This window comes from Trachemys scripta, chromosome 15, assembly GCF_013100865.1.
Source record: "Trachemys scripta elegans isolate TJP31775 chromosome 15, CAS_Tse_1.0, whole genome shotgun sequence".
Classification (NCBI taxonomy): domain Eukaryota; kingdom Metazoa; phylum Chordata; order Testudines; family Emydidae; genus Trachemys; species Trachemys scripta.
The window spans coordinates 31,785,261-31,805,403 of record NC_048312.1 but is presented as its reverse complement, the minus strand read 5'-3'; the positions used below and the strand labels follow the sequence as shown (position 1 = coordinate 31,805,403).

The 20,143-nt window shown below is 57.3% G+C and overlaps 1 protein-coding gene across 2 annotated transcripts in view; it reads right to left on the bottom strand.

The window, feature by feature from the left end:
• The window catches only part of SEC14L2 (SEC14 like lipid binding 2), a 50,285-nt gene that overhangs the window by 19,189 nt on the left and 10,953 nt on the right, over nt 1-20,143 (bottom strand). For both annotated transcript variants that reach the window (XR_004648267.1, XM_034791205.1), the window contains exon 3: nt 4,794-4,837. Coding sequence is in view for 1 of the 2 variants with exons in the window: in XM_034791205.1 (XP_034647096.1) it covers nt 4,794-4,837 (44 nt within the window). In the remaining variant the exon portion in view is untranslated. The remainder of the gene's footprint in view (nt 1-4,793; nt 4,838-20,143) is intronic.

Below are 20,143 nucleotides of genomic sequence, written 5' to 3'. Positions count from 1 at the left end.
GCACCCCTGCCGCACTCCCCGCCCGAAGCTGACCGGCTCGGTCAGGGTCCAGTTGAGCCTGACCAAACACTCTGCGGAGGCGTACAGCACCTGGAGAAAACCCACAAACTGGGGCCCGAAGCCAAACGCTCGCAGAATGCCCAGGAGATACCCATGGTCCACCCTGTCGAACGCCTTCTCCTGATCCAGGGACAGGAGGGCGAACAACAGACCATCCCTACACCCGAGTTCCTAGAGGTCCCGGACCAGATACAAGTTGTCGAAGATGGTGCGGCCCGGGATGGTGTAGGTCTGGTCTGGGTGGATCACGTCCACCAACACGGACCCTAGCCGCAGCGAGATGGCCTTCGCTATGATTTAATAGTCCGTGCTGAGGAGCGAGATGGGACACCAATTCCGTAAATCGCGGAGGTCCCCCTTCTTCGGCAATAAGGTCAGCACGGCTCACCTGCACGAAAGCGGGAGGACCCCGCCCTGCAAGGACTCGGCCCAGACGGTGACAAGGTCCGGGCCGAGGACGTCCCAAAACACGCGGTAGAACTCCACGGTCAGCCCGTCCATGCCCGGAGATTTATTGGTGGGCATGCGGCGGAGGGCTTCCGAGAACTCGGCCAGAGTGAGAGGCAGCTCCAGCCGGTCTCGGTCGCCCACGCTGACTGTTGGGAGTTCATCCCAGAGCATTCTGCAAGCGTTAGGATCGGTCGGATCCGGGGAGAAAAGGCCTGCGTAGAAGGCCCTGGCCCTCCCGCACATTTCCGCCAGATCCGTGAGGGGGGTGCCGTCCTCTGCTAGAAGGCAGGTGACGTGCTTTTTAGCCCCCCTCTTTTTCTCCAGTGCGTAGAAGAAGCGGGAACCGCGATCCATCTCCCGAAGGAGGCGGATGCGGGATCAAACAAAGGCACCTCGGGCCCGATGGTCCTCGAGGGTCCGCAGCTCTTCCCGCTTCTCCCGGCACGCTCCACAGAGGGATGGATCACTGGGGCTGGCGGCCAGACGCCTCTCCAGCTCTAAGACCTCCCGTTCCAACTGCCCTATCGCCGCATCCCTCCGTCGGCTGGCGCCCCGGGTGTAGTCACGGCAGAAGAGCCGGGCGCGCACCTTCCCCAGGTCCCACCACCATCGCGCCGAGGGAAAGGCACGCTGCTGCCCTCGCCAGGCTAGCCAGAACTCCCGGAAGGACGCCACGAAGCCCACATTCTCCAACAAGCTATTATTAAAGTGCCAATAGACCGGCCCCGGCCTCTCCGCGCAGAGAGAGGCTGTCACGATGGCTAGATGGTGATCTGAAAAAGGGGCCGGCCGGACGCTGGAGGAGTGGGCCCGGGAAAGATGGAAGCATGACATATAGATGCGGTCCAACCGGGAGTGGTACGACCGAGGGACCTCCACCCGGACAAAAGTGAATGTTGAAACGTCATCCGGGTGGTGGTCGCGCCAGACGTCCACCAGGGAGTGATGTTCGACGATCTCCCGGAGGACGTCCGCGGCGGCCTGGTGCTACTCGGTCCCCGAGCGGTCCCGTTCCTCAAGGGTGGCGTTAAAGTCCCCGCCCAGGACCAGGCACTCGCGAGGATCCAAGGTGCCGAGGAAGGCGGACGCCTGCTGATAAAAACACAACCTCTCCGGGCCCAATGTCGGGGCGTAAACGTTGACGAGATTAACCACAAGCCCCTCCATGCGGACCCGGAGGTGCAGCAGGCGGCCCGGCACAGCCTCGGAGAGCCCCAGCACCTCGGGCCGTAGGTCGGGGGAGAACAGGGTCGCCACTCCAGCCGTACAAACTGTGAAGTGGCTAAAATAGACCCTGTCCCCTCACTCCAGCCGCCAGCTAGCTTCAGCGGCCGGATCCGTATGGGTCTCCTGCAGGAAAATCACAGAGTACCCCCCCTCCCGAAGGAAGGAGAGCACCTGGTTCCTGCGGAGACCCATCCTACAGCCCCGGATGTTTAATGTTGCGAAGATGATCGGTGCCATGAGGAGGGCTGGGGGGATCCTCGCTAGCAGAGACACCCACGGCCTCCGTCGGGCCGCACAACAATCCGTGACCTACCCCATAAGCGATTAAGGAGTCACGGAAGAGGCGGACCCGTTGGTAGGCCGCGGCGGCCTGCCTCCCGGTCCTCTTACCCTCCCCCATGAGAGCCCTCGCGGCCCGGAGGATCTGATGGAAATCCCCCCATCGCTGGAGTGCAAGCTGTACCTTGTTGCGGGAGCCACAGACGTCCTCAAGGAAGTCCCATAGCTCCTCTCTCAGCGTATGGGGGGGTGGTGTCACTGATCTATGGCTTTCCCCCAGCGGGGCCCCTGTCACAGCCCCGTGGCCCACCGAGACGGGCAAGCAGGGGGCAGACCCTCGACGTGGCGTCCGATGGGCTGGAGCCACGTGGCCGCCTCAGACCCTGGCTCAATGGGGGGCGGCGGAGGGAAAACAGCAGCCCCTGGTGGGTTGGGACAGGGAAAAACAAAGGCCGCTCCTTGGGGGTCATCTTCTGGGATATGGAAGGAGACGGCCCCAGGGGCGGCAATAGCATCATGGGAAGTGGAGGGGACAGGGACGGGGTCGGTGACAGAGGCAGGGTCGGAGTCAGGAATAGGGACAGGGGAAGGGTGATAGTGGGATCGGGGGCCTCAGCAGCCAGGCCACTGGGGGGGGGGGTGGCACCCCACAAAGGGGCTCAGGGATTTGCAGGGAGGGAGGTGGGCCCTCGGTGATGCCGGACTCATGCTCCAAGGCAGATGGTAAGGCCACGGCATCCGTAGGTGGAGAATCAACGATGGGGCCCCCATCCAGAAAGGAGGTCGGCTGTCCCTCAGCCATGAGGGAGTCCCCTGGCGACTTGGGTCCCAGTTGCGTGGCACTGGCCGTCGCCTCAAGAGGTTCGGCGGCCGCTAGCGGGGTGCCATCTGCAGCTGGGATGGTGGAAGAGTCCAGGGGCTCCTCGGAGGCGGGAGTGGAAGCAGTGGGTAAGGGAATGGAATACGGGGAAAGGGGGGCCGAGGCGAGGTCGCTCAGATCGAGGCCCGCTGGCAGAGGGTCGTCCTCCCCCTGGGTAACCGGGGTCAGACCCAGGGCCTCGATCTCCTCATAAATGGAAGGGAGATCACCTTCCACCACCCCAGGGCTCTCCCCTCCTGCACCCGAAGCGACGCTCGCCTTGGTGCGTGCAGGGGCTTCAGATTGTAAGGGGGCGAGAGGGGCTCCATCAGGGGTTTCCATAGGAAGGGACACCGGAGGAGAGGTAGTGATTTCCTCCGATGCTGCCACGTCTTCCCTAGCCGGCAATGGTGGACAAAACCCACCCGGGGGCAAAGCGGAAGGCTCAGCATCGGTTCCCCCCTTCCTGGTCTTCCAGTGGGGCTACCGCATCAGATGGAAGGAGCGGAGCTCGAGCCTTCCGCTTGCCCCGCTTCCCCTGTACTAAGGACCAGCCCTCCATGGCATCATCCGGGGGCTGGCTAATAGGAGTTGGGTCAGGGAGCAAGAGCAAAGGCTTAGGGACTCGGGGAGGCAATGGTGGGGCAGCATGTAGGAGGGAGGATTCTCTCTGGGGCATGCCCTCTTCTATGCCCGGCGATATCCCTACCTCACCCTCCTCCACAGGCCCCGCCAGATCGCAGGCGGCAGAGGCGGGGCCCTCTTGCTCGTCTAGGCGCACTGGGGGAGATACCCTTTGGGCCCGAGCGGGAGTGTTGGTGGGCCGGAAAGGAGGAGGGGCGGCTTCGGGCGCCGGGCAGCTAGGGGCGCCGGCGATGACGGCAGTAGGGTCTGCCCGAGGGGTCTCACTCTCCTTGTCCCCTGCCATAATGAGGATGGGGGGAGAGCAAACACTGGAGGGGGGGGTAGGGAAAGGGGAAGCAGGTCGACCACTCCTCCCCGCTAGGCTGTAGGCAGGAGAGGAGGGCGCCAAAAAAAAAAGGAGGGTGGATGGGGGGCTATCAAGGGCTAGGGGTCAGTCACCAACTCAGGGAAGGTTTCCGGCTTCTCATGTTGCACCAAGGAAGGGAGGAGATAACAGCATTGGGGGGTGCAGTGAGACAGCTCACTTCAGTTGTGGTGTGAGTGTGAGGAGCTGGGAGTGCTGCTGGAGGACTGAGGAGCACAAGCTTTATCAGACACTAGGAGGAAGGTCCTGTGGTGAGAATAAGGAAGGTGGTTGGAGGAGGCCATGGGAAGTAGCCCAGGGAGTTGTAGCTGTCATGCAGCTGTTACAGGAGGTACTATAGACAGCTGCAGTCCACAGGGCCCTGGGCTGGAACCCAGAGTAGAGGGGGGGCCTGGGTTCCCCCCAAACCTTCCAATTGACCTGGACTGTGGGTTCTTCCAGAGGGGAAGGTCTTTGGGCTGTTCCCCAACCCACGTGGTGAATCTCTGAGGCAAGAAAATCTGCCAATAAGCGCAGGACCCACCAAGATAGAGGAGGAACTTTGTCACAGGGTGTACTGGAGCAAGGGGGTGGGGCAGCAGGAAGTGAGGAAGAGGGGGAAGGAATGTATATCTTTTATGAAAAACAAGATAAGAGCAATTAAATAAATACTTCAAAGGCTTCTGGTGTGAGCTGGACTCTGTGGAACCAGAGAAGGAGTGCCTGCCATGTAGCTAGGGGGCCTGGACAGGTTTATGAATGGCTGCACACATGGGATCGTGGGCTTGGATCCTGTTGGAATCTGCATGTGTGTGCAGAGCGGTGGGGAGTGCAGGGGCACAGGGCTTGGGGACTACTTTTGTTCTCTTCCCTTCCACCCCCCTTTGGGATGTAGAAACCCCAGGGACAGGGGCTGGGAGGGTCTCTTACCTTCCGGACCATGGCCTCGGCTTTCTGAAGGTCGAAACATCGAGCTGCAACAGAACGGGGAGGTTATGCTCATGGCCAGGCCCATTCTGTTATTACCCATCTAAACAGCTTGCCCCAGGGAGTTCCTGCTGGCAGGGCCGGCTCCAGGCACCAGCTTGTCAAGCAGGTGCTTGGGGCGGCCACTCCGGAGAGGGGCAGCACGTCCAACTATTCGGCGGCAATTCGGCAGATGGTCCCTCACTCCAGCTTGGAGCGAAGGACCTTCCGTTGAATTGCCGCTGCAGATCGGGATCGCGGCTGCTTTCTTTTTTTGGCTGCTTGGGGCGGCCAAAACCCTGGAGCCGGCCCTGCCTGCTGGTGAATGACGCCAGCACGGCAGCACTGGAGGCTGGAGCACAGCGCCGGTGAGGTACAGGATCAGCAGGAAAAATCAGCCCCTGAGTTGTTCCTGGCCCCTCTTCCAGAGGGACTGAACTCCTGGGATCAGTCCATGTGATCCATTCAGTCCATGGCTTCTCAACTGAGCTGCCACTATTGGAGTGAATAGCACCAGCTGGGGTGGCAATTTGTTTTATGTGGCTATCTGCCTGCTGCAAACTGAGCTGAGACCCACCAACTCATTACACACAAGCCACCTGCCTGCCATCAGATGCTGATGAGTTCCACTCTCCACCACCACTCCCTGGGCTGCATCCAAATCAGAGACCTACAAGGGAAACGTTCCTTCCTGTTATTATCCTGCAGCCAGTGATGCCAGCCACACTGGGGCAGCCTCTGGGCTTCCAGGGAGATGTGCAGAGGTCACTGACTGCTGGACAGTTCTGCTGACATTGCACAGGATGGAATAGACTCCAGCTCCCTCTCACTTAGCTGAGTTAGCTCCGCAGGGCTAGCAGGAACCAACAGGTGGCCACGCTTTCCTGTCATGGAAGCCAGGAGCTCTGAGTGATACATGCAGGGAGCAACAAGGGGCCTGGAACAGGGTGACATGCCCCTTTAAGAGCTAGAGACCTGGGACCAGCTATCCTTAGTTACCGAGTAGACACACCTGAGCAGGATTCCCCTAGAAGATACTCCTGGGGGAATTCTGCACCACTGCGCATGCACAGAATTTATATCCCCTGCAGATTTCTTTGCTTCCCTGTAGAAAAATGACTTTCTGAGAGGGAAGCTGTGATGGAGTAGGGAGTATTAACCTGGTAATGTTGCATGGGAGTTTTACTAGTTTACTGTCTTCTGCTAATACGGGGCGTGCCTCCGTTTCCCTAGATGGTGATTGGAAATAAGGGTGTGACTTCACAGAGGGATGACACTTGATGGCCAGCATGTAAGTGATGGCGGCTGCCCTTCATAACCTGAGCCCAGGAAGGGGTTGGGGCCAGGTGACTGTCACGGAGTGTGGGGGAACTCAGGGCCCTGCACCCCCGGCTTCCTGCAATTCACCATGACTCTCAGCCAGCCAGTAAAGCAGAAGGTTTATTTAGATGACAGGAATACAGTCCAAGACAGGTCTTGCAGGCACAGACAACAGGACCCCCCTCAGTTAGGTCCATCTTGGGGTCCCAGGGCATCCCAGCCCCCCTTGGGAGGTCAGAGCCATCTCTGCCTCCTAGCCATCTCACCAGCCAGCTTCCAAAAACTCTGCCTTCAGCGACCCCTCCCACAGCCTTTGTTCAGTTTCCCGGGCCAAGGTGTCACCTGGCCTCCAACCCCTTCCTGGGTTCTCATGTTACATGCTCAGGTATTCTCCTTCGGGCAGTCTCCCATCCCCCAATGCAGACTATCCTAGCCACACTCCCCTGTCAGCATTCACAGACCACAGTAAGAACAGTTCCAGTTCGTCACATCTCTCCCCCCTTCGAGACCGAACTGAGCAGGGTCACTTTAGCCAGTGACCTGGGGAAGTTCGAACCTACCCCCGTTCCCATGGATGCCCCCGCATCCCTCCCATTCCTTGGTGAGAATTACACCAGGCCCCTCCAGTTTCACGCCCCCCCTTAGGTCGAGGGTGCTTGATGGCACTCGCAGTTCGCATGTGGGAAGGTTTATGCGGCCTGTGCCCTTTTCCCACCCCAATACCCCTGGGGTTCCAACTGGGCTGTGGTCTTCTCCCAGCGCTCCAGTCTGGAGGTCTTTGCTTTGGGCTCTCTTGGTTCAGAGCCGCCCTTTTAACCTTGGCCACCCTCCGGAAAGGATCCTCTATGCTGGGCAAGGGTCCTAAAGCCGTTTTCCCCTTGTCCCGGGCCTTCCTCCCCCTCTGACAGGGGTCACAGGATCGGCAGTACTGTCGGACAGTAGCAAAGACCCCAGGCCAGTAAAAGCTCCGTAGCAGCCTCTGCTGGGTACGCCAGGTTCCCTGGTGCCCTGAGAGGGGAATGTCATGGGCCCGGCACAGCAGCTGGCGGTGATACTTCTGGGGTACCACCAGCTGCCTCCTGATCCCCCGACTCCATTTTCCCTGGGGGAGCCCATTCTCGGTACAGGAACCCCTTCTCCCACAGGAACCTTTTCCGGCCACCTTGTCCCATGGTCTGTACCGCATTGAGGTCGGCCAGGTCCCTTATCTTCCGCAAGGAGGGATCTCTCTGCAACTCGGCCTGGAACTCAGCAGCTGAGACAGGGATGGCCACCTGCTCTTTCTCACCGGCTGGGTCTGAAGCTGCAGCCTCCCTGAGCCGTGTCCCTGGGCGTTCCCTCCCCACCAGGTTAGGGTCCTGCGCCTCAGGCAAGGCACCCTCCCCAAGGCCAGGGCGCAGTGCCCCTCGCCGGCTCTGACTGCGGGTCACAACCAGTGCCCTTTGGGGGTTGCTTGGCCAGTCCTCCAGGTCCCCCCCATCAACACCTCAGTGGGCAAATACGGGTGTACCCCCACATCCTTGGGGCCCTCCTTGGCCCCCCACTTCAGGTGTACCCTTGCCACGGGCACTTTGACTGGTGTCCCGCCCACCCCCGTCAGAGTCAGGTAGGTGTTGGGCACCACCTGATCTGGGGCCACCACCTCGGGCCGGGCCAGCGTCACCTCTGCGCACGTATCCCAGTATCCATTGACCTTCCTCCCATCCACCTCCAGGGGAACAAGGTACTCTCTCCGGAGGGGCAGCCCCGCGCCCACCGTATAAACCAAAAACCCTGAGTCTGGAGCATCCAGCCCCCCAGAGGAGCTGGCCTGGAGCTCTCCTCCCTCCTTAGCAGGTGGTACTCTGCCAGCCCCCCTTCCCTGGGAATGCTGCCTCTCGCCCGGCTGGGTCTCTACCCAGTCAACCCTCTGTGGGTTCGGTCTGCTCAGTCTGTCCCTGAGCCTGGGGCACTGGGCCCGTATGTGGTCTTTCTGGCCACAGTGATAGCAGCCCATGTCCCATGGGTCCCCTTGAGTGGGTCGAATGGTCCTGACGCCGGATGTTCCCCTTTGATGGGGTTTTTCTGTATTTTCCCACGGGGAGGTCCCACGGTGACTCTCTCTCTGCGTTGTGGTGGGACTGTTCCTTTGGGACTCCTCCCTGTTATCCCCTGACCGGCTCTTTACAAACTCATCGGCCAGCCGGCCTGCATGTCGCAGGTTCTCTGGTTTTTTGTCCCTCAACCACAGCCTCAGGTCGGATGGGCACCGCTCATACAGTTGCTCCAGTACCAGCAGTTTAACCAGGTCCTCCTTCGTCTGGGCCCCATCAGCCCACTTGCTGGCGTATCCTTCCATGCGGATGGCTAGTTGCAGATATGAGATCTCAGGGGTTTTATCCTGACTCCGGAACCTTTCCCGGTACATCTCAGGAGTCAGCCCAAACTCACGTAGCAGGGCCTTTTTGAATAGTTCGTAGTCCCCTTTCTCTGCCTCTCCCAGTTGGCGGTACAATGCCACGGCTTTGGGGTCCAGTAAGGGGGTAAGGACCCGAAGTCTGTCCGTGGGATCAACCCGGTGCAGCTCACAGGCCATCTCAAAGGCATCCAGGAAGTCATCCATGTCCTCCCCCTCCTGCGTGGGGCCAGGATGCACTTATCAAAGCTCCAGGCAGTCTTGGGTCCCCCCACACGCACCGCAGCCGGGGGTTCGCTGCCCCTCAGTCTCGCCAGTTCCAGTTCATGCTGTCTCTGTCTCTCTTCATGCTGTCTCTGTCTCTCATTCTCCTCCCGTTCATGCTGTCTCTGTTGTTCACGATCCTCCAGCTCTCTGTTTTAGCTCTTTCTCCCATTCCAGCCAATTCCGCTCCACGGATGCCGAACGTCGCCGGGAGGATCCTCTGCTGGCCGGCGAGCTTCGCCGGGAGGATCCCCTGCTGGCCGGGGGGGGGTCACGGCGCCCTCAGTATTTGCTGGGCTCCTCCCCAGCCTTCCCCTAGGCATAGGAAGGAGGGGTCTTGGGAAGCCCTCAGCAGCCGGCTGACCACTCCCAGCTGGGACAGACACTGGTGCCTGTGCTGCATTTGCCAGGCGGCTTCCCTGAGACACACGGATCAGTTCATTCGCGCAATCTCCCTCCTCCAGCTGGGCAATGAGCTGTTCTTTGGTGAGCCTCCCACTGCGCAGCCCCCTCTGCTTTCACAGCTCCACCAGGTCGCTCTTAAGCCGCTTGGCATACATCTTCCTGCTGGCCACTCACCGGCCTGTGTGCTCACAGCTCCCCACAGTTCCCAGGGAGACCCCTAGTGTGCCAGCCCTTCTCGAGGTCACCGCCTCTCTGCCAGGGTCGAGCTGCAGACTCCTCCGCCCCTGGGACCACTCGCTGCGATCCCCCAGGGGGACCCTGTTACCGCAAAAGTCTCTCTCACTGGTCACACACTCCCAGGGGTAATAACCGTCTCTCTCTCACTCTTCAGCACGCCTGGTCCCCGTCAATCCCCCTTCATTTTACTGCTCCCCAGTCACTTACTGCAGGAAGCGCCGTCCACGGGGTGCAGTAGATCCCACCTCTGCCACCAGTTGTCACGGAGTGTTGGGGAACTCAGGGCCTTGCACCCCCGGCTTCCTGCAATTCACCATGACTCTCAGTCAGCCAGTAAAGCAGAAGGTTTATTTAGATGACAGGAATACAGTCCAAGACAGGTCTTGCAGGCACAGACAACAGGGCCCCCCTCAGTTAGGTCCATCTTGGGGTCCCAGGGCATCCCAGCCCCCCTTGGGAGGTCAGAGCCATCTCTGCCTCCCAGCCATCTCACCAGCCAGCTTCCAAAAACTCTGCCTTCAGCAACCCCTCCCACAGCCTTTGTTCAGTTTCCCGGGCCAAGGTGTCACCTGGCCTCCAACCCCTTCCTGGATTCTCATGTTACATGCTCAGGTATTCTCCTTTGGGCAGTCTCCCATCCCCCAATGCAGACTATCCTAGCCACACTCCCCTGTCAGCATTCACAGACCACAGTAAGAACTGTCCCAGTTTGTCACAGTGACACCTTCTGTCTGGGAAAATGGACAAAGGCTGGAGGGGGGGGCAGGGGTGTGGCTGGGTGAGGCAGCAGGAAGGGGTTTCAGTTTGGAGCTGGCTGGGAGACATGGGGGGAGGCCCAGAACCTGGGTCTGGGCTCTCCACCCCCCCAAGAGGGATCTGACTGAGGGGGCCTGTTTTCTGTACCTACAACCTCTATTTTTAGACTGTGTTCCTGTCGTCTAATAAACCTTCTGTTTTACTGGCTGGATGCGAATCACAGTGAATTGCAGGAAGTGGGGAGTATAGGGCCCTGACTCCCCCACACTCTGTGACCACTGGTGGTAGTGGTGGGATGTTCTGCACCCCATGGATGACACTTCCTGCAGTAAGTGACTGGGGAGCAGTAAAATGAAGGGGGATTAACAAGAACCAGGCGCGCTGAAGGCTCAGAGAGGAGTGGTTTCAGGAGGCAGAGGAGTTACACTTAACCCTTGGGAGTGTGTGACCAGCGAGAAGGACTGTTGCAGTAACGGGGTCCCCCTGGGGACTGCAGTGAGCGATTTCAGGGGCAGAGGAGTCTGCGGCTTGACCCTGGGAGAGAGGTGGTGACCTGGAGAAGGGCTGGCACAGTAGAGGTTCTTCCTGGAAACCAAGGGGAGCTGAGAGCACACAGGCCTGAGAGTCCACAACAACTTGAGAACAGCGGAGAGATGTATAACCATCTCCTTAAGAGGGACCTTGTAGAGCTGTGCAAGGAGAGAGGGCTTCGCAGAGGGAAGGCCACCAAAGCACAGCTGGAGGAGGAGGATCGCTGAGGGAAGCAGCCCAGCAGATGCAGTGCTGGCACCAGTGTCTGTCTCAGCTGGGAGTGGTCAGACTGCTGCTGAGGGCACTCCAAGGCCCCTCCTACTTATGGCTAGGGGAGTGGCTAGAAGCAGCCAGGCGAACACTGTGACCCCCGCAGCCAGCAGGGGATCCTCATGGCCAAGCTCCCCTGTCGCTGGAGCTGAGGCAGCTGGAATGGGAGAAGTAGATAAAACCTTGAGGGTGGCTTCCTCAAAGCAGGACCAATCCCCAGACAGATTTTTACCCTAGTTCCCTAAATGGCTTTTAGGGAACTAGGGTAAAAATCTGTCTGAGGATTGGTCCTGCTTTGAGCAGGGGGTTGGACTATATGACCTCCTGAGGTCCTTTCCAACTCTGATATTCTATGATTCTAAAACTGAAAGAGCTGGAGGATTGGGAGAAACAGCGGCAGCATGAACTGGAGTTGGCAAAGTTGAGGAGCAGAGAGCCCCCTGCTGCAGTGAGTGAGTGGGGACCCAGGACTACATGTAACTTTGATAAGCGCATCCTGTCCCAGTTTAAGGAAGGGGAGGACATGGATGAATTCCTGCTGGCCTTTGAGAAGGTCTGCGGGCTGCACAGAGTTGACCCTGCAGACAGGCTCCAGTTCCTCACCCCCTTACTGGACCCCAAAGCCATAGGGATGTACAACCGAATGGAAGGGGTGGAGGCAGGGGATTATGAACTGTTCAAAAAGGCCCTGTTATGCATACTGTATGTCCTGAGACATACTGACAAATTTCCAGAGTCAGCGGACACATATCTGGAACTGATCCTCCGAATGGAGGGATATGTTCACAAGTGGGCAGATGGGGCCAAGACAAAGGAGGACATGGTTAAACTGGTCGTACTGGAGCACCCATATGAACATTGCCCATCTGACCTGAGGATATGGTTGGAGGACAAAAAGCCAGAGGACATGCAGGGCAGCTGGCTGACGAGTTTGTGGACAGCCAGTCAGGGGGTAGAATGGAGGAGTCCCAAAAGAATAAGCCCACCATGGTGCAGAGAGTGAGCCACCCTGGCAATGTGGAGAACCCCCTCTCCAGGGGAACAACTGGCACCAGGACCAACTGACCGGCTCGAGGGGACCAATGGAGCGTGAATTGTTATTACTGTGGGCAGAGAGGCCACATATGGACCCAGTGCCCCAAGCTCAAAGACAGACTGAGCAAATCGAACCCTCACAGGGTTAACTAGGTAGAGACCCGCCTGAGGAGGGGCAGGCTTCCCAGGCAGGAGGGGCTGGCAGCTAACCAACTGCTGAGGATGGAGGAGTTTCCCAGACCAGTTCCTCTGGGGGGCTTGATGTTACAGATTCAAGGTTCTCAGTTTACAGGGTGGGCACAGGGCTCTCCCTGCTGAGCGAGTGCCTTGTTCCTCTGGAGGTGGATGGGAGGAAGGTCAATGGATACTGGGACACGGGCACGGAGGTGACGCTGGCTTGGCCCAAGGTGGTGCCCCCAGATCGGGTGGTGCCCAATACCTACCTGACCCTGATGGGCTTGAGCAGGACCCCATTCAAGGTGCCTGTGGTGAGGGCACATCTGAAATGGGGGGCCAAGGAGGGCCCCAAGGATGTGGGGGTGCACCATAACTTGCTCACTGAGGTGTTGATGGGGGGTGACCTAGAGGATTGGCCAAGCAATCCCCAGAACGCCCTGGTCGTGACCCAGAGCCGGCGAGGGGCACAATGCCCTGACATCGGGGAGGGTACCTCACCAGAGGCGCAGAACCCCACCCCGGAGGGGAGGGAGCACCCAGAGACAAGGCTCAGGGGGGCTGCAGCTTCAGACCCAGCCAGCGAGAGGGAGCAGGCCCCCATCCCTTCCCCAGCTGCTGAGTTCCAGGCCAAGTTGCAGAAAGATCCCTCCTTGCAGAAGCTAAGGGACCTGGCTGGCCGCAGACCATGGGGAAAGGCTGCCAGGAGAGGTTCCTGTGGGAGAAGGGATTCCTGTACCAAGAATGGGATCCCCCAGGGGAAGTGGAGTTGTGGGGGATCCGGAGGCAGCTGGTGGTCCCCCAGAAGTATCACTGCAAGCTACTGTATCTGGCCCATGACATCCCTCTCACAGGACACCAGGGAATCTGGTGCACCAGGCAGAGGCTGCTACAGAACTTTTACTGGCCTGGAGTCTTTAATACTGTCCAACAGTACTGCAGATCTTGTGCCCCTGTCAGCGGGTGGAGAAGGCCCAGGACAAGGGGAAAGCAGTTTTGAGACCTTTGCCCATCATAGAGGAAGCTTTTCGGAAGGTGGCTGTGGACCAGGGCTAGCTCCAGGCACCAGCCGAGCAAGCCAAGCGGCATTCCGGCCACCCTTTTCTTTTTGGTTTGCTGCTCCGGCCGCCTTGTAGGGGGCGACGGCACGGAGGAGGGGAGCGCCCTGCAGCAAACTCGGCAGGGCTGCCTGTGTCCTTCCCTCCCAGCCGACCGGAGCGGCAGGCGGCGCAGCGAGAGGGGCTGCGTGGTGCGCGCCCTGCTGAAGCCCTGGCTGCCCCCCTTCTTTCTCTCCCCCCGGCTCCCTCCCCCTTCCCCCCGCTAGCCGGGGCACGTCTGCAGCACAGGGAGTCCCCCTGCACCCTGGCTCCGGCTGCCCTGCAGGTTTTTTTGGTATTTTTTTCTGCTTTGCTGCTCAGGCCACCCCACAGGAGTTTTGTGTGTGTGCTTTGCTGCTCCGGCCACCCTGCAGGGGGTGCGTGTGTGTGTGTGTGTGCTTTGCCGCTCGGGACACCCCACAGGTTTTTTTTGGTTAGTTGGTTGGTTGGTTGTTTTTTGCTTGGGGTGGCAAAAAAGCCAGAGCCGGCCCTGCTGTGGACATAGTGGGGCCTCTCAGCAAGATGACCTGGTTGTGGAAGAAATACATTCTGGTGGTGGTAGATTTCGCTACCCGTTACCCCGAGGCAGTGGCCTTGTCTTCTATGGAAGCAGACACAGTGGCAGATGCACTGCTGACCATTTTCAGCCGAGTGGGGTTCCCCAAGGAAGTCTTGACAGACCAGGGATCCAACTTCATGTCACCCCTGCTCCGGTGCTTGTGGGAGAAATGTGGGGTCCGGCACATCTGGGCCTCAGCATATCACTCCCAGTCCAATGGGCTGGTGGAGAGGTTCAATGGAACTCTAAAGATGATGCTGAAAACCTTTATGAACCAGCACCCACAGGATTGGGACAAGTATTTATCTCCCCTGCTGTTTGTGTACGGGGAAGTGCCCCAGGAATCTACCGGGTTTTTGCCTTTTGAACTGTTATACGGAAGAAGGATAAGGGGGCCCCTGGACCTGATGAGAGACTAATAGCAGAGGAAGGCCACTCCTGATGGAGAATCAGTGGTGGAGTATGTCCTGACCTTCCTAGAGAGACTTGCTGAGCTCATGGGCTTGGCAAGGAGAATCTGGCCAGAGCCCAGAGGAAGCAGAAAGTCTGGTATGACTGCACGGCATGGGTCCATGCCTATGCCACCGGGGACCAGGTGATGGTTCTTATCCCCGTGAGAAAACACAAACTACAAGCTGCCTGGGAAGGCCCTTTCAGGGTTGTCCAGCAATTAAATGAGGTAAACTATATGGTGGAACTGTCTAACCAAGCATATCACCGCCAGGTGTACCATGTTAATATGATGAAGCCATATTACGACAGGGGGAATGTGGTGGTGGCCGTGTGTAGGCATTGGGAGGAGCAAGGAGCTGACCCTTTAGTAGATCTATTCCCTGAGACAGGAGCTGGCTCCTCTCTGGAAACAATTCCCCTGTCTGATCAGCTAACCCCTGTCCAGCAAGCTGAGATCGGAGGGGTGCTGCATTTGTACTGACAGCTGTTTTCCAACCAGCCTGGACTCACTAATCTGACTGTCCACCTGGTGGAGACAGGATCGCATCCTCCTATAAGATGCTCCCCCTTCCGAGTCACAGGGAAAACTGCTCAGGACCTGGAAAGAGAGGTCAGTGACATGCTGGCTTTGGGGGTGATCCAGCCCTTGGGCCTCTCCTGTGGTATTGGTCCCCAAAAAGGACGGGTCAATCCAGTTCTGTGGGGACTATTGGAAGCTTAATGCCATCACTGTATCCGATGCCTACCCCAGGCCCACACCTGACGAGCTCCTCGACAAGCTGGGAGGCGCTCGGTACCTCACCACTATGGATCTTACAAAGGGCTATTGGCAAGTGCCACTGGATGCAGATGCCAGGCTGAAATGTGCCTTTCTCACTCCTCTGGGGCTCTGAGTTCCTGGCCATGCCTTTTGGCTCAAGGGGGCACCTGCTACCTTCCAGCGCCTGCTGGATCAGCTACTGAGGGGGATGGAGAGTTTTGCCATGGTGTACGTTAATGACATCTGTGTCTTTAGCCAGACCTGGGAGGACCATGTGTCCCAGGTTAAACAAGTGCTGGACCAACTCCAGGAGGCTGGGCTGACTATAAAAGCTGAGACGTGCAACGTGGGGATGGCCGAAGTATCTTACTTGGGCCACTGGGTGGGGAGTGGCTGCCTAAAGCCAGAACCAGCCAAGGTGGAGGCGATCAGAGACTGGCCCACTCCTCAAACCAAGAAGCAGGTCCAGGCCTTTATTGGGATGGCAGGGTATTATCGAAGATTCGTGCACCACTTTAGCGCCATAGCCACCCCCTGAGCTATGCAAGAAGGGAGCCAGAAAAGGTGGTCTGGACTGAGCAGTGCCAGAAGGCTCTCTGTGCCCTGAAGGAGGCTCTGGTCAGTGGCCCAGTTCTGGTAAACCCAGACTTTGACAAGCCCTTTATAGTGTTCATTGACGCCTCAGACACGGGGCTGGGTGCAGTGTTAATGCAGGTTGATGAAAAGGGGGAGAGACACCCCATCGTGTACCTGAGCAAGAAGTCGTTACCTCAGGAGCAAAACTACGTGCTGGACTCACTAAACACAGCCATAGAGAAGGAATGCCTGGCTATGGTAGGAGCCCTTAAGAAACTAGAGCCATATCTATTTGGGCGACACTTCACTGTGTACAGTGAGTGGTGGAGTCAGGTCAGATGAAAGGAGCCAATGCCAAGCTCCTGAGGTGGAGCCTGCTCCTCCAGGATTATAATATGGAAGTGGTCCATGGGAAGGGGAGTGCCAATGTGTTAATTGATGCATTGTCCTGTAGAGGGGGATGCATTGTCCTGGAGACTTCTCCAGGTCACTGGTTAGAGTGACCCCGCTCAGTTCAGTCTCGAAGTGGGGAGAGATGTGACAGAGTAGGGAGTATTAACCTGGTAATGTTGCAGGTTAACCTTCTGTTTTACTGGCTCGCTGAGAGTCATGGTGAATTGCAGGAAGTGGGGGGGGGGTGCAGGGCCCTGACTCCCACACACTTCGTGACAGAAGCAAAGGGAAGCCACAAGAGTGGTCATGCGACTCTCCTCAGCAGTATGTTTTGGGTGCCCAGAGCAGCCGGCAGAGAGGTAAATCATTCTGGGGCAGGAGGCAGGACTGGGGAAGACCTGGCTGGTGCCTCCTACCCTGTGCCAGGCTCAGCAGCTAGTCATGACTGGGCTGGGGAGGACAGAACTTCCTCTTCTCCTGCATGGCCTCTGGGGCTGTGTCAGACCCATGCCCAGATTTCTCCCCTGGTTGTAGGAAGCTCTGCAAACTGCCCCCCCCCACCCCGTGTGTGCTTCCTGCACCCATTGCTCCTCAGCTGCAGAGGGTGGGATCCCTGTACAGGGAGCTGCTCCCCCATCTGCCCAAGACCCCTCATACCCCGACCCTCCCACTGAGCCTCATCTCTCTGCACTCAGAACCCCCCTGATGAGCCCCACTCACCCTGCACCACTCCAACGAGCCATCCACACCCCCACCCTACTGAGCCCCAACGAGCTGCACCTGGATCCCCCACCCCACTGAGCACCACTCCCCCAGCATCTGGACCCCCCCCACTGAGCTCCCCACACCGACCCCCTGCCAAGCTCTATCCCTCCCACACCCAGACACCCTTCCTGCTGAGCCCCAATAACCTTCACCTGGACCACCCTGCAGAGTCCCTTTGCACCCAGAATCCCCCAACAATCCCCTGTGCATCCAGATCCCCCCAGCACCTGAATCCCCCACTGAGCTGCCTGCACCTAGACTGCCCCACACAGAACTCTCTCTACCCACACCTGGATTCCCTCACACTAAGCCCCTCTACACTTGGAGCCTGGCCTTGCTGAGCCTGCCTGCCCACACCTGGTGCACCTGGCACAGAGGGGCAGGCCCCCAGGGTGTTTCTGGGGCAGGCCCCATCCTTGCACTGTGTCAGGGTTGGGTGCAGCCTCACTGCTGAGTCCGTGTCCCAGGGGCAAGCTGCACAGTGATCTCCCACCTCCGTGCAGCCAGTGGCCTGTGTTCCCCAGTGCCATGCTGGAGCTTCCACATTTATTTGACAAATAAAATTTGCAGAATTTTAAAATAGTGTGTGCAGAATTTTTAATTTTTTGGTGCAGAATGTCCTCAGGAGTAAGAGCTGGAAGAAGTGGGGGGACAGACATTTAGTGAGGAAGCTACGGCAGAGATAGCCCTAGACGTGTGGTGAACAGGGCACTCCTGCAGGGGATCTTTGGGTCTGGAAAGCAGAACCAGGCTAGAGGGCCAGGGAAAGCAAAAAAAGACTCCAGACAAGAAGGCCTGAGCGCAGGTTAAAGGATAGCTGTAGTGGCAGCAAGAACTTTTGTTGGACTTTGAGATTTACTTTGTTCATAAAGCCAGGCCCCAAGGAGGGGTATTTTTGGCCACCAGAGAGCCTCTAGTGGAGCTTATTGATTTATGGGGAAACTGAGGCACAGTACCTCAGACCCACCCCTGGCTGTGAGGGGACACTCAGGTTGCGGTTTACCTATTATCACCATAGTTAGGACTGTACCTCCAGCTACGAGCGAGTTTATACCGCACAGAGGATACCTGCCACGGGAGCTCTCTGCATTTGTCTGGCCAGGTGCTGGGACGTTGCCCTTCTGGGCTGGGAAAATAGCTGGTTACGACCTTGCTCTCCAGCTCTGAGTGCCTGTGCTCCCAGATTTAGAAGTAATGGTACGGGCCAGTTCCCTCCCTGCCTATCGCTGCCTCCTGCCTGATCCTGCCCTGGGCTCCTCAGCCTGCTGTGGCAACTATTTACATTCCTGCCCTAATTTTGCATCCATAGTAATAATGGCTCGTGCTCTCGCAAAGTACTAGAAATACTCGTCTCATGCCTGAATTCAGGGAAACACAGGCCCAAACCTGGGAGTGACACATCTCCCCAGTTTTGCGGCAATGTCTGTCTTTGATGAAGTGTGTGCACAGCACCCAGCACGATGGAGCCAGACGTGACACAGGATTCTCTCTGGGTAGGGGCTGGACTGTGCTTTATATGACTTGGGAAGAGTTGGTTATTAAGCACAATCATGAGGACGATACGCTCATGTGTAACTCATTACAGCTACTCAGCACTAAAGTGATTAAACTTAATCTGAGTGCGCCCCTACCTGGTAGGGAAGTATCACTATCCCCCAGGTCACAGATAAGGAAACTGAGGCACAGAGTGGTGAGGTCAGTTGCAGAGCCAGGACTAGAACTCAGGAACAGCCTGACTCCTATAACAGGTGTGAGCATAAGGACTAGTGCTCTTTTCATCAGTAGCTCTCAAAGGAGGTCAGTGTCATTATTCCCAATTTACAGATGGGAACACTGAGGAGCAGAGATGTTAAATGACTTGCCCAAGGTCATGCAGTAGATTTAGGACTAGAACCCAGGTCCCCTAAGTGCCAGTCTGGTGCACTAGGGTACACTGCCTCTCCTTATCTAGTACTGGTAAAGAGCTTTGAAGAGGAAGCGGGTTCAGGAGGTGCCAGGGGTTTTCCAGGATTCTCAGTGAATGGGAGATAAACGGCAAGTTCTACTGATGTGTAAAATCTCTTTAAAGTACCTTCTTTCCCCCGCCCCCACAGCCAGCAGGCTCCGCTGTTTGGAAGGAGGAGTTGGAGTGTGACCCCAGGCTCAAGCGAAGGAGACTGGCCTGTGGTGCAGGGGTGCACAGATCAAAAGCTTTGCAACATCCCTCCCCCCTTAATAGCTCCATTTATGATCTCTCTATGAAGGGCTGCTAGGGATTAAATCCCCTGGGTTCTGTCCCAGAGCAGCTTTATCGCACCTCTGCAGGAGAGAGGGTGAACTGTGAGCTCCTTTTATCACAGAAAGCTCTGTCACTTGCCCTTTCTCCAATCACAGTGCTTATCTGCTTTGTAAAGTCCAACAGGCAGAGCCTTCTTGGTAGCTTGTCAAGTGGGGGAAACTGCAGCTATCTCCCAAGCCCTGCAGTGTTTGCTGGGGCAGTGTCCCCAACTGTCAGGACTTTATCCCTGAGCTCATGACATTCGGTGTCTTTTCTGCAAGTCCCAGCCTCCAAAGTCAAGTGATTAGGTGAGAATCACACCTAAGTAAGTTTCTGGCCTTGGGTTTGTGGAGAATAGCCTGACACTCAGACCCCAATATCCCCTAAAGCAATGGTTCTCAAACGTTTGTACTGGTGACCCCTTTCAAATAGCAAGCGTCTGAGTGCAACCCCCCCTTATAAATTAAAAATACCTTTTTATATATTTAACACCATTATAAATGCTGGAGGCAAAGCGGGGTTTGGGGTGGAGGCTGACAGCTCGCGACCCCCCCATGTAATAACCTCGTGACCTCCTGAGGGGTCCCAACCCCCAGTTTGAGAACCCCTGCCCTAAAGGCTCTGAAAGCAGACGGCAAACAAAAGAAACAGAAAGTTGATTGGATGCAGTGGTGGTGCAGACGTGCTGGTCCCAGGATACTGGAGCGCCAAAGGGGATGAGGGAATATCTTTTGTTAGATCAAAGTCTGTTGGTGGGAGAGACACACTTTTGAGCTTACACAGAAGAAGAGCTGTGTGGAAGCCTGAAAGCTTGTCCCTCACCAAAAGAGGCTGGTCCAGTGAGATATTACCTCAGCCACCTAGTTGCTCAGAAAGCTTATTAAGTCTCAGAGTAGCAGCCGTGTTAGTCTGTATCCGCAAAAAGAAGAACAGGAGTACTTGTGGCACCTTAGAGACTAACAAATTTATTAGAGCATAAGCTTTCGTGGACTACAGCCCACTTCTTCGGATGCATATAGAATGGAACATATAATGAGGAGATATATATACACACATACAGAGAGCAT